This window comes from Camelus bactrianus, chromosome 11 (genome assembly GCF_048773025.1).
Source record: "Camelus bactrianus isolate YW-2024 breed Bactrian camel chromosome 11, ASM4877302v1, whole genome shotgun sequence".
Lineage (NCBI taxonomy): Eukaryota > Metazoa > Chordata > Mammalia > Artiodactyla > Camelidae > Camelus > Camelus bactrianus.
This window is the reverse complement of record NC_133549.1, coordinates 80598114-80611419: the sequence shown is the minus strand read 5'-3', so window position 1 is coordinate 80611419 and position 13306 is coordinate 80598114. Positions and strand designations below refer to the sequence as shown.

At 44.3% G+C, this 13306-nt stretch overlaps 1 protein-coding gene across 1 annotated transcript in view; it reads right to left on the bottom strand.

Moving 5' to 3' along the window:
• Window positions 1–5576: 5576 nt before the first annotated feature.
• Window positions 5577–13306, bottom strand: part of CHAT (choline O-acetyltransferase) — a 52624-nt gene continuing 44894 nt past the window's right edge. Inside the window, exons 14-15 of the mRNA XM_074374473.1 lie at window positions 10218–10355; window positions 5577–8516 (exon numbers count right to left, since the gene is read on the bottom strand). Coding sequence (XP_074230574.1) covers window positions 8247–8516; window positions 10218–10355 — 408 coding nt within the window. The 3' untranslated portion in view covers window positions 5577–8246. The remainder of the gene's footprint in view (window positions 8517–10217; window positions 10356–13306) is intronic.

The following is a 13306-nucleotide window of genomic DNA, read 5'->3' as shown; positions in this document are numbered from 1 at the left end:
TGGGTGGGCGGGGCCACAGAGGGTTGTGGGGTGGAGCTCGAGGATCTTCATGTACAACCCCAGTCCCCGGCCCTGTGCCTGGACTGGGGACTGGCGGGATGAGGAATCTCCCTTCTTGGACGCCTGTACCACCTACTGTGTGTCCTCCACTAGGGTGCAGAAACGTGTAGTGGTGGTTGGAGGCCACTCTCATGACCTTCACTGTCCGGTAGACACAGAATTTCAACCTGGTATGGCAAGTGTTCATGATAAATAACAACAGCTAACATTGACAGCTAGTTACAGGAAGTATGTGTCAGGGGACAAGCTAAGCATTTCCCATGTCATCACATTTAATCATTTAACCATTCCTATGAAGTAGGTTGTATTTATAAAACTGAGTCTCAGAGGGGCCAAGTAACCTTATGAGGCAAGTTAGACATGAAACTTCTGGAAACCTTTATAAGGCGATATGTATAGATTTCTTTTTATTTATTTTGCCTGGGATTTGGTGGGATTCTTGAAACTGTGAATTTAAGTCCTTCACCTGTTTCAGAATAATTTGAGCTATTAGCTCTTCACATATTGCTTCTGCCCATTTTCTCACTTTTCAGAGACTCCAGTTAAATGTGTGTTAGACTTTCTCAATGTATTTTTCACACTCTCTTCTCTCCTGTGTTTTTCTTTCTTTCTTCTATGCTTCTTTTGGGATTGTGTGTATTTATGTATTCATTCATTCATTCAATTTTATCAGTAGTCCAGTTTACTAATTTTCTCTTCAGCTGTGTCTACTACTATCAAAGCCATCACTCTGGTTATTTAAGAAATTTTTTAATTCTTCAATTCTAGAATTTTAGTTTCAATCTTGGCCCCTTTTCATATCTGCTGCACCACTTTTTTTTTTTTTTATAGTTTTCAGTCTCTTGCCAGGTTTTTTAGATCTGATTTTATCATCTTGATCATAGTCTTATTTTATAGCCTGTGTTGGAGAATTCCACTACCTGGAGGCCCCAAGTGTCTGTTTCTGTTGTGATTTCTGCTGGTTTCTGTCATTTCGTCTTGTCTCCTAGAGTTCTTGGTTTATTTTGATTGTGTACTGGATATTGGATTAGAAAAATTATTTGTAGGAACAATTTGAGGCCGAGGATGATGTTATCTTCCTCTACAGAAGCCTTTTTCTTCACTTCTTGCCGGGTTCTGTAGCACCAGCAACACAGGGTCGTCTTAATAGAATTTAAGGGCTTGAGATTTTCGGAGCCATCCAGATGGCCTGAAACTGGGCTGCAGTCCATATGGAGGTTGGTTTATTTATATTTTTTCCTCATTTCTGTGGTGCAGTCTTTTTGGGCCCTAACCCAATGGTGGGTTAGGGTGGTGGGTGGTGGCTTACCAGGGTTCCCCCTTGGTAGTGTTAGACTCCAGTTTCTGTAGGCCTAACTCTGCAAACTCAAAATTGCATCTCATCTTCTAGGTTGCCTATTCAAGATCACTGGATAGCTCTAGAGGAAAATTATCTCCAGTTCTATGCTTACTTTCATCCTTTCCCTGATCTTGATCCAGTTAGCTCTTTTATGATTTTTCAAGGAGACTGAAAAAAAAATGCTATATTTTAAAATATGTCTTGTATAGGAAGCACAGTCTGAATTAAACTACTCCACCATTATCAGAAACAGAAGTTTCCCATTGAGAATTTTGCTCAGTTGCATTGACTCTGGAGATCAATTTGGGGAAAACTGAAACTTTCTGAGACCTTCCTATTTATTGTATTGGAGAATCTCTCCTTTATTTAGGTCCTCTTCAATGTCTTTCAGTGTAGTTTATAATTATCTGTGTATAGGTCTTCCTGTCTTTTGTTAGAATGATTACAAGTTTCTATTGTAAGACATGTATTTGGCATTGTGATTTTATTGTAGTATAAAATGAAGTTGACTTATATTGATCTTATATGGGCCACCTTGAACTTGTCTTATAATTTCTACTAACTTATTTGTAGATTCTTTTGGGTTTTCTATGTAGACAGTCACATTGTCTGCAAATAATGATAGTTTTATTTACTTTATTAAGCCTTTCATTTTTCCTTATTGCACAGGCTAGACCCTCTAGTGCAATGATTGAATAAAAGTGATGAGTACATATCCTGTCTTTACCCTGATTTTAAAGGATAGAAAACATTTCCAATATTTCCCTATTTAGGATGATATATATTGTATGTCTTTTATAGATGTTCTTTGTGAAGCTAGGTTCTTTTCTAATTGCATTTTACTATGAGTATTTCTTAAAAATTGTGAATGAGTTGAATTTTTTGAATACATTTTAGTGATTTTAATGATTAGAATGATCCTATTACTTTCATTCTTTAAGCTGCTCATGAATAAGTGACATTTAGATATCTTCTAATATTAAGCTATCTTGCATTCTTGGATAAACCTGAATGGATCATGAGTGTATTGTCTCTTTTAGATTATGTTAGAATTTGTTTGCTAGTATTTCACTTAGGATTTTTGGATATATATGCATGAGTTAAGTGAGTCTGTAGTTCTTCTTTATTGTATGTTCTACTCTGGTATGGATGTTAAAGTTACACTAGCTTCAGGGAATAAATAAGAGAGTGTAGAAGAAGATGGAATATCCCCTTCTTTATTTTGTATACAAATCAAATGATCACTTCTTTGAATGTTTGCTGGAGCATGTCTATACAATTTTATGTTTCTCCTCCTTCCCCCCCTTTTTCCCCTGAATGAGAAGATTTAAAATTACCACTTCAGTTTATTTACTATTTATAAGACTATCCAGGAATTTTATTTCTTCTTACATCAGTTTTAGTAAATTATATTTTTCTAAGAATTTTTCTATTTTTAGTCTGAATTTTCAAATTTATCGGCATAAAGTGGTTGATGTATTTTTTTGCTATCTTTTTATTGTCTACTTTATTGTAGTTATGTTAACTTTTTATTCATAATATTATTTATTTCTGACCTTCTCTTGTTATTATTGGTTTTACCAGAGGCTTATCCATTTTGTTAGCTTTTTTAAAGAACCAACTTTTCCTTTATTTAAGCTTCTCTGTTGTTTTTTGTTTTCTCTTTCATTGATAGCTGTTTTTATCTTTATTACTTTCTTTGAGTTTATTGTTCCTTTTACTGTTTGATTCTTTTTCTTATGTTTTAAGTTTTAGCTCATCCATTTTGAGTCTTTCTTCTGTTCTGATGTAAGTATAAATTCCCTTCAAAGCTGTATTGCAGAAGTTTTGATATGAGGTGTCTTTATTATTATTCTGCTGTAAGTATTTTAAAATTTCCATTATTATTTCTTTTTTGACCATGAGTTTTAGAATGATGCAGGGTTTTTTTTTTTTTTTTGGAATATTCTTAATCATTTTCTCGTTCAATAGTGTTTTTCCTCCATTGTCTCTATTTTCTCCAGCCTTCCTGATGTTATTCTTCTGTTTGTTTTGTCTGCTGCTTTCCCTCCTGTGAGCTGCCATTTGTTGTGCTTTTTGTATTTTTTGACTGTGAGCTCATGTTTAATGGAGTAAACCCTTTTCCCCCTAAGGGTATTTGGTGTGTCCAGGGTTGTGGAAAACAGTTTTGTATTTGATTCTGCTGAGGCCCTTTGGATCTTACTGAGCCAGGCAATTTAAATAAATTCTTGGCTTGAAATTCCTGCTTCACAGATAAGTTGGATACATTCAGACTCTACATCCCCAAATGGCATAAGTTTATAGTTTAATTTCTCATGGATGTCTTTCCACCATCTTGGCATGGTTCCTCAATGTTCCCCTGGGCTGATGGGAAGAGTGTTGCAGTTTTTACAAGTCTGGGACACCTCCATGAGGTTCTGGTTTTGTGCAGGGCATTTAGCTGCATCTCCCACCTTGTCTGGGCTGAAGTTATGTCTTCTCAACTCGCAGGAGTGGAGAAGCCCACTGTCAACCACTGGAGTCTGTGTCTGGTCTGATACCCCTTTCATTCCTGCTCCCTGCTCTGTTTTGGACAACATTTTTCCCCCCTGGAATGTGAGGATTGCTTTTCTTTCTTTTGAACTGGACTATAATTTTGAGTATTTTTTCCTCTTTGTGTGTATGTTTTTATAGGTGGAGGGGGGCCCTTTGGCATCAGCCCAGCCTACCATTTTGCTGCTCCTTAAATATAAGAAATAGAGTCCAAGGAAAGAACCCTGGGGTCCAATGACATACAAGGAACAGAAATAGGAAGCGAAATCCCATGAGGAGATGGAAGAAGCAGTAGGAAAAAACAAGGAGAGCTGGTCCTTAGAAAGTGAGAGAACGGAGTTTTTAAAAAGTTCCTCTTAACGGCATGTGAGCCCAGCTCTTCCCACAAATGGCATAGTGTTCATCCTGCGGACTCAAGAGACCTCTTTGGAAAGAAAACTCAGAGAAACACAAAAGCAGGAAGATTGCCTGAATTTATAAAGGGAACCCAAGGTACTGGTTCTCCCTCTGCGCCCAAGGAGAGCTGCTTTGGAGTAATTTGGAAACTTGTGGTTGCTCTTGTGAACCCAGGAGGGACTCCTCCCTATATTTTTACCTGAATGTACCAACATCCATCCCAAAGGACCTTCAGAGACAACAAGGAGCAGGTGGCATTATTTTGCACGTTGTGGGGTTGATGTGCCTGTTGGTACTTTGCTCTCTCTGTCATCTCCATCTGGTTGTTTTGGGGCCACGTGTGATATACGTGATCAATGAGAGCAAACCCACATTACTTTCACCCTGTTCTTTCCTTTCCCCTCCATTGCTCCTGGAATATTATTCTTAGCCATTATCTTTTTGGATAATGCCTTTTCCACATCCAAATCACACAAAGTCATAGACTTTAAGGTCCCCTTTTGACTCTGATTGGAAAACACTGGGGCTTCCATTTGGAGGAATCTCAGTTCTGGTTCTGTGGATTATTGTGGCTGTGGAGGGGTTCTTGCAGCTTGGAATATATCTGTGCAGGGTGCAGGGCTGTGCAGGGTGCAGGAACCTGTGGGCCCATGGACCTGTGAGCTTATAAGACTGTTAGGTTTTCACATCACTTCCTAAGTTTTCAGACAATGACCATCTTACATCATCTTGCCACAACTCTGGAAGTGAGTAATGCTGATATCAACATCCCCATTTGACAGTTGAGGAAACTGAGGGCTAGAGAGGTGAGAGAGATGCCCCAAAGTCCACAGCAAGTTAGAGAAAGACCTGCGTCGGTAGTTTAGGCATTCCACCTCTGAGCCTGATGCTTTGCCTTCCATTCCATCTTGCCTGTGCATCTTTGTGCAAGCTTAAGTGCAGACACCATCTCTACACCCAGGTTTCTGCCAACCTGATCACAAACATCGGGTGAAACCTCTCTGCCCCTCCCCCAACCCCGTGGTGGGATGCCACACACTAGGAGGGGCTAACTTCTTTCCTCTTTTTTCTCCCCCGGTCCCTGTCTTTGAGACTTTTGCCACTGCTGCTGGCAGACCTCAGACAAAGGCAAATGAATCACTGACCCAGCTCCCAGAATTTACAACAAAATTTCTATAGATTTTCTGTGTAGACACAATGGCCAACACCATCTTTCTTGGCATTACTTTTTATTGAATTACAGTCTTTAAATAATTTGAATATAGTGCTTTCAATATACAGTTCTTTAGTCATACATATATTTCTGTAAAGCACAAAACTATAACTTAAAATTGAAAGGCTATAAATACACATGTCCATATTGCCATAAATCTAGAACTATTTTATAAAAATAGAACTCAAATCTCAACTTTATATATTTTGGCAACTTAGCAGTTATTGTAAGGTGGCCATGTACATTTTTATTATGCATCACTGCCCCTGAAGGTCTGTCTCCAAGTCTCATTTTCTACCCCATTGGGGACACCTGGAACAGTCTCTTTACCAGGGTCTCTGCAGAGATGCCCATGGCCATGGCTCAGCAGCGCCTTTGCGTAAAGGCTCAGTGCACCCACCTGTTCTTGGAGGGGGAAGACCAGCTTCCAGCCCTTCCTCAGAGAGAGGAGGTGTTCCCTCCTGCCAAATGTCTGCCATCCACACGTGGTTGACATCTGAATACACAAAGTCAGTTTCCTTTCCCTGTGCTCAGAGAATGGTAGATGTGAGTTTGGTCCTGTCAAATCAGTGTACAAAGTGTGAAACAAACATCACCCAAACAATGCCTGTTGGGGTATCGTCACCCTGACAGCAGGCACCAGTGCCCACCTGCTTGTGCAAGGTCCTTTACACACGCGACCTACCATCCTGACAGCCTCACGAGGCCAGAACACTCTCATCCCCATTGGACAATGGAGGGAATTGAGTGTCTGAGCATTTAAGTCTCTTGGTCAAGGTCAGTGGGGCTGCCTGATCCCAAAGCTCTCTGCCTGCCCAGGAATCCATGGAGAGAAACCAGAAGAGAGCTTGGACCTCTACTGCGGTCATTTGATGAGAACAGACAAGCAGCTTTGGGTCAACTTACAGCAGGTGGACAGCAGTTCCCCAAACATTTCCAGGACTCCTAGGCCACACCTTTCCAGGGGGAGAAGGAAGGTAGACGTCTGAGAGAAGGAGCATGGGCCTGCAGACCAGTGGCTTTGAAGGGGCAGGGCCAGAATCATCCTGATCATCCAATAGAAACCCCTCAACTTAAAACCAGGGGCTCAAGGGATTTACTGCTTACAGATGTTTGTGTTTTCAACGAGCCCAGCAAACGTCAGAATGCCTACTCTGTCTCAGGTCTGCCTGCTTCAATACAGGTTGAAGTGCAGAGAGCTTGCACAGTGGCCCAAGGAAGGGACACATGCAGGGTCCCTGGGCCAGAGTGGAGGGCTCAGAATGACATAGAACAAAGCAAGATGGCAGCGGGCAGGGGGGCTTTTTCAGAAAACCCTGCAGGGAGCATGGCAGAACTCAACATGATGAGACCCACCTCTGCTCCTCGCTGGACCTAGGCAGGCTGCCCCAGCTATTTGCAGTTTTGATTTTTCTGGTTGCTTTCCCATAAAAATATGCCCCAGTGGAAAGTTTCTCTCATATCCCCTCTGTGATCACAGCCTCTCTGGACGGTCTCCCCCCCGGCTCAGTGGACTGTTGGCCTCTCCACCAGGGCTGGGTCTGCACGCGGCCCATTCCCTCCTCCCAGCCCTGCTCCTGCCAGCTGTGCCCTCAGCCCCCAGGCCAGTGGAGAGCCTTGCTCTGGGCCCTTCCACATGGCTTTTAGTCAGAATCCCTGGATAACATTGCCCACATAAAGGAGCCCAGCTGACCAAGGGTGTCCTGCTTAGGCCACTGAAATCATTTTCTGAAATTCACGTCACAGTGAATTTCTTAAAAGCCTCTCTTAAGAATGAACAAAACAAAACAACAGCCACAGAAAACCCCCGAAGCACCCCTCTCTCCTCTCCTCTAAAATGCTGATCACCTATCAGGGCATGTTTCTTGTGAAGGCGAGTGGGAACACAACCAGAAAAAATGCAAGTGGCAAGATCCCAAGGGAAGTGCACTGGTCCCCACCACGCCCCCAGGGGAAGCCAGGAGCAGCAGCTACCCCGGGGCAATGGCAGACCTTTATTTCCCCTTTCAGAATAGCCAGACCAGACATTCTGAACTCAGTGGATGAGTTCAGAACTCCCAGGCTGCCCCTGGGAGGCAAAAAAGGAGAAATGTATTTGTGGGCCCCGATCACTGTATTTTAAATTAACTTGGGCTGTGTGTGTGTGTGTGTAGGGGAGGGAGTGCTTACAGGACTGTGTGGCTCGGGGCAGGTCACCCTGAATGCCATGATCAGGCTGCTTTGACTCTGAAAACTCCTCCCAAAAAGATACCAGGTAATGACCTGGAGTTGGCCTCTCCTTTCATGGTTCATTTGGGTACATTGCACATAATAAGGTGACTCATTCTTTCATTGGGCAAAAGCATCACCTGGACATGCCAGTTCCTGCTAGGAAGCAAACACTAACATTAAGCTTCTGTGGCCGTGGAGGGAAATCGGGGCTGACTTCCCACACCTCACCCTGGCCACCCCTGAGCCAGGCTGGTCTTATTTCCCAGGGCAGAGGTCAGAGGGCAGCTTGATAAATAATGATGATTCCCATGCATAACGAGGGACACTTTCCTCCTAAAACTCCAGCTTTGTGTGTTGCCTCAGTGTGGTCTGCGTGTTAGGCCTGGAGTTACAGGGGAGCTACAGAAAGCTGGGTGAGGGTTGGGAGCAGAGCTTCGGTCGGATTGGACAGCTGCAGAATGCTGGGTTTGGGGAGGTGAAACCTAGTGGCAGCAGTCAAGGTTGATGCCCTTGGCTGGGCCTCATGACTTTTTCCTTGGTCGCCAGTGGCTTCCCCGTGGCAGATTGTGGCAGACTGCAGAGGCCTCTCATTTCAACGAGGCTTTCTTCCACAGCTTTTGCAAACTTGGTTGAAGAGGTCTCTTTGCAGCCATGGAAGCTGGAGATGCAGAAAAGGATGCTCTCTGGCTGGGGGTTGTAGCAGGCGCCATACCCATTGGGTACCACAGGTCCGTAGCAGCAAAACATCTCCATGGTGGTGGGCACCTGGGGGAGAGGACAGGTCAGAAGCTGCTTGTTCTAAAAGCTTCCTAGAAAGCAGAGCATTCCAGCAACCCCAGGGGTCTCAACAGGATATTTGCTTCTCTTTGACTGTTTTCCACCTGGGCATTGGACTGAATTAACCAAATCAACTGACAGCTCCATCCTGGATGGCCACAGCCAGAGCCATCAAAACAAACCCATCTAACTGCATGGAATCAGAAGAAGAGGGGCCATCAGCCCCTCCCTGGTGTGAAATCCGCTCTACTCATGGAGTCAGAAGCTCCCAGAGTGACCTGGTGCGGGGTCTCGAGCTGAGTCTCTCCTTCACCTGGGGGCTGTCTGAATCACCGAGGCAATCAGAGCAATTTTCTAAATGGCACCCGGGTGGCACCCAACGGTTAGATGGCTTCCCAGAGGGAGTAATTTATGAACTGGAGGAAATCTGGCTCGTCTTCTCTGTTGATTTTCCCCGCATCCTTAATTACTGTCAGTATTGCCTGGCTGCTCTGATTTTCTCCCCGCAGCCTGGCCACGCACAATTACCCAGTGCTGGGCGTTTCAAAGATTGCCATCAACTGAAGTTTTAGTTAGGTATCGGCTATGTTTTGAATTCAAAGGGGCCGGGATTTTGTAATCTGGATCACAAACCAAGAAAAGGTATTTCTGAAGGCATTCATTCAAGCCATAAATGTTCATTTCAGTTGGAAAAAAAAAAAAAAACCCAACAGCAAATCAACACACCCCAGTTAATTTTATTAGCTGGTCTTAAAGGGAAAAGAGAACACATTCTTGAGCAGTTTCAGGGCGGGGTTTGTTTTTAAACCCACAGGTTCTGTGTGCTCAGGCCAGAAATGACACTGGCCGTTTTAATGGGGCAGAACAAACCATTAGTCTTGCTAATAGAGACACCTCATTGTCAGATAAATTTGCCGTGCAACAGATGAAGGCCATAAAACCATTCCAGAGCACGTTTCGCTCATGGATGGTTTCCTGAAGAATTTATGTGGTTGTGTCCTTCCCTCGTTTATTCACGCCGGCAAGCTCACTGCCGTAATGACAAGATGAAGTTACTGAGTGGGATTTATCCTCAAACACAACTTTATCAGCCCTTTTGATTGCCCACATCCAGCTTTTTGCAGATGAGGTGGAGTTTTAGTAAACTGATGTTTGTGGGGAGGGGAGCGGGATGGTGAGGGGAGGTATTTCGAACTGGCTGGGGGACCATGCTGGCTGGCAGTAGACCTTTACAATAATAGCTGCGACCTGTTTGGAGGACCTTGCCCATGCCAGATGCTGGGCTAGGGTTTCTGCCTACATGGTCGCATCTGATTGAGCCAGGACTTCGCTCTAGGTCTGTCGGGCTTCGGAGCCTGTGGTCACCCCAGTGGAACACCACTTCTCAGGCAACGTTGAAAGGGGGTAAGCGTAATGGTTAGTGTACCAGAATGGGCGTTCTCCCATCCTGTCTGCCTCTGTTGAGGTGGCATTCATGATTACATCTGTTTCGAATGTGGGGAAACCAGCATCCTGAGCATTTAGGTCCTTCTGCTGAAGGCCACGCAGCTCATGGGCAGCAAAGCCAGGACTGGCCTGACTCTAACCAGTGGGCTGTAGTCAGTGGGCTCTTTTTTCAAAGAGCTGGTTTAAAGAGCCCACTGGTTCCACTAAGCAGCCACTTCGGGGGCGGCCGCACTGGGGCTGTACCTGGCTGGTGGAGAGGACAAACCGGTTGCTCATCAGGTATGTTTCATCCGTGAACATCTCAGGCGGCTCCTTGCACACTTCCCGGGCCAGCTCCCGCAGCCCCAGCAGGTGGTTGTCGATGGCCATCCCTGTTATGGCCTGGGTCATCGGGGACAAAGAACAGAACATGAGACTCCCCCTCCTCCCCTCCTCTCTAGTCCTTAATGCTAACAGCAACTCTCGAGGCTCGTGCCTCCCGTGTTAGCTGCAGGACACTGTGTGTGGGTGACCGCCCAGGACCGACCACCATACTACGTGGCCTCTGTTCCTTGGGCCCTTGTGCATTTCTGTGTACACAGGATGAGTCCAGAGCAAGTTGGGTTCCAACATGAGGATGCTTGAGTTAAAAGGCAGTGATTCTGAGTCCCCCTGCAACATGGTCCCTACTGATGTTCGCTGTGGCTAAATACTTGATGCTCTAGGTGGAAGGAGCAAGGCCAGCTGGGCATCCGCAGGACCCCCTCAGATAGGGTAGGAGTCTGGGCAGGAACACGGGTGCTGGGCCCCATCCAGGCATGGGGAGGGGTGCCCCGGGCTGTCACTGGGCAGACTCTCACCACAACCAACTTCATCCTCCAGGAGGAGCCTAAGGAATGAGAGACGGAGGGCATTGAGGTCTGTTCCTGAATCTTGGTTACTATTTCATGGACTCGGAATGAATTGAACTAAACTGGATTCATCATCTAAGAATAATTTTGAGACAGGAACAAAACATCTTAGCAGAGGTTCGGCTGACATTTTCAAGGGGAAAGCTTGTTGGATGAAGAAAGGGTTTTTCTTTTTATCACAGGTATTTGAGCTCTTATCAAAGGATACAAAAATAGCAGTGGGGACTCCTGGATTTGTACATAGGAGAAGCCCAGGGATGGAGGTGTGGCTGGAAGCTGGGCAGTGGGGCCAGAGGATATTTTTCTAAATTTTTTCATTTTTCTACATCTTCTGCACTGGAGGCTGTGTGTGTGGCATGCACACTGGTTTTACTTGCATGACATGTGTATTTGGGGCAACTTGGGGAGGACTGATGGAGACATGGGGGCTACCTCTGGCCTCTCATAATAACCTCCGGGTCAATGCCAGGGTAGTTGTAACTCTTGGGGGCTTCACAGTTATGTAAGATGATCACTTAGCCTTTAACGCCCCACGGAGGAGGAAGCCTCCCATCACAATGAACTTCATTCAGGTTTACAAGTCACGTTTTGGAATTTGACAGCTGTTCTCTTTCAGTTGAATATAAATGCATAAAGATGACTCAAAGGCCTCCGTCTCTCCAAATGCACCTAATTATAGGCTGAGAAGACATGTTTACAACCACTGCTCACTTTAGCTGGCCCCGTTAGAAGAGTGGGGAGGAACTGTGAGCCCATCTATGAAGCAGAGGGCACTTTTTCAATTTCTCTGGTTACCGCTGTTCAATGGCTGATTGGTGCAGAAGCAGCTACTCCGTGTGGCAACCAATCCACCCCTGTTTTCACCATCTCTGAACTCACTGTAGCAACTGGGGCTGATTTAACAGACTGCTTGGGTCAGAGCCATAAGTAAGCAGAGAGTAAAATGACTCAGCATTCAGTCTTCCGTTCATTCAGGAAATCTTAATTAAGTACCTACTATGTGCCTGAGCAGCTGTTAGAGAACAAAGCAGCCATAGGTGCTGCCTCACGGAGCCTGATACGTGGTGGGGGACTGATGCTCACCAACCACACAAATAAGCTTGTGATCATACACTGAGAGAATGCTGTGAAGGAAAAGCACAAGGTGCTGTGAGAGTGTGTGATCGGGGCTCTGGACCACATTTGCTCCTTCCCGGAATTTCCTTTCTCCACCACCACTGCCCAATATGCTTGCCAGATCTCTGGAGGTTTCCTTGCCACCTTCTCCCAGCCCTTACCCCACACGGCCAATCAGGCATGGGATTTACCTTCAAAGCATCTTCATAGCACTCCTTTCTCCATGCCCCATCTCTTTTATTTAGTCATTTTCATCAGCTTAAAATAGTTAACACAACAGAACCCTATGGCAATGCTTTGGAGGATAGTTTTCTAAATTTTTCACAAAAATTTGTATTATGATCGAAGTTGTATATTTGTATAGAAAACCCCAATACGCCAAATGCATATGTCTCTTTGCCAGCACTGATTCCCACTCCACAGAAGCAATCGCTTGGAACCTTTTAGCAATTGACTCTCTTAGTTCTAAGTAACATGCGTAGGCTGCCTCAACTGCATTTTTCAGTTTTCTTATTATAGAAGATGAAACTTTGGCTCTTTGATACCCCTATTCCCCAAATAACCCTTCCACTCTCCTATCTTCCCGGCAGAGTTACATTTGAACTCCTTGTTGCTTGATCAACAAAGTTGACCTGATTTTTACTATGCAAGTATTCACAGCTGAGTCTTGTAGTGTGTTAGTATTAGGGTCCCTTTCTGAATCAGGTTTTGTTTGTTTGTTTGTTTTCCCTAGAATTGACCATTTGTAAATGATTAAATTGTGATTTTCCCATTTGCTTATTTTTCTATAACTAATCGATTCCTAACACCTCGGCCGGAAGTGTAAAACTTCCCTTAAGGTATTAAAATGTATCTGACAGTTTATCAATTTCATTCCTCCTCTCAGTTGTTGCTCCTCTGTGGACTGACTGCTCCCTGGGTCTGCTGAACAGCCATCAACGTGGGTCTCCCTTTACTCTCATCCTCTTTCTCTACCTCTTTCTTGTGCTGAATCTTCTAATCTGGGGAGCCTATGACCTCTTTTTATGTATTTTATTCTCTTACATGAGTGCTCTACATCCTTCAATAGTTTTACAAGAAAGAGAGCTTAATAAGTAAACATTTTAAGACCTCTTTTGTATACAATGTCATTATTCGATCATCAAACTTGATAGTTTAGCTGGGTATGGAATATGCCTTAAAAATAATTTCCCCCCAGACTTTGAAGCCATTGTTTTAGTATCTTCCGCCTTCCAGTGATGTTGTTGAGAAGTCCAATTACATTTTTATTCCTGATCTTTGTACTTTATTCTTTTTTTTCTGAAAGATTTTAGGATCTTCTCTTTG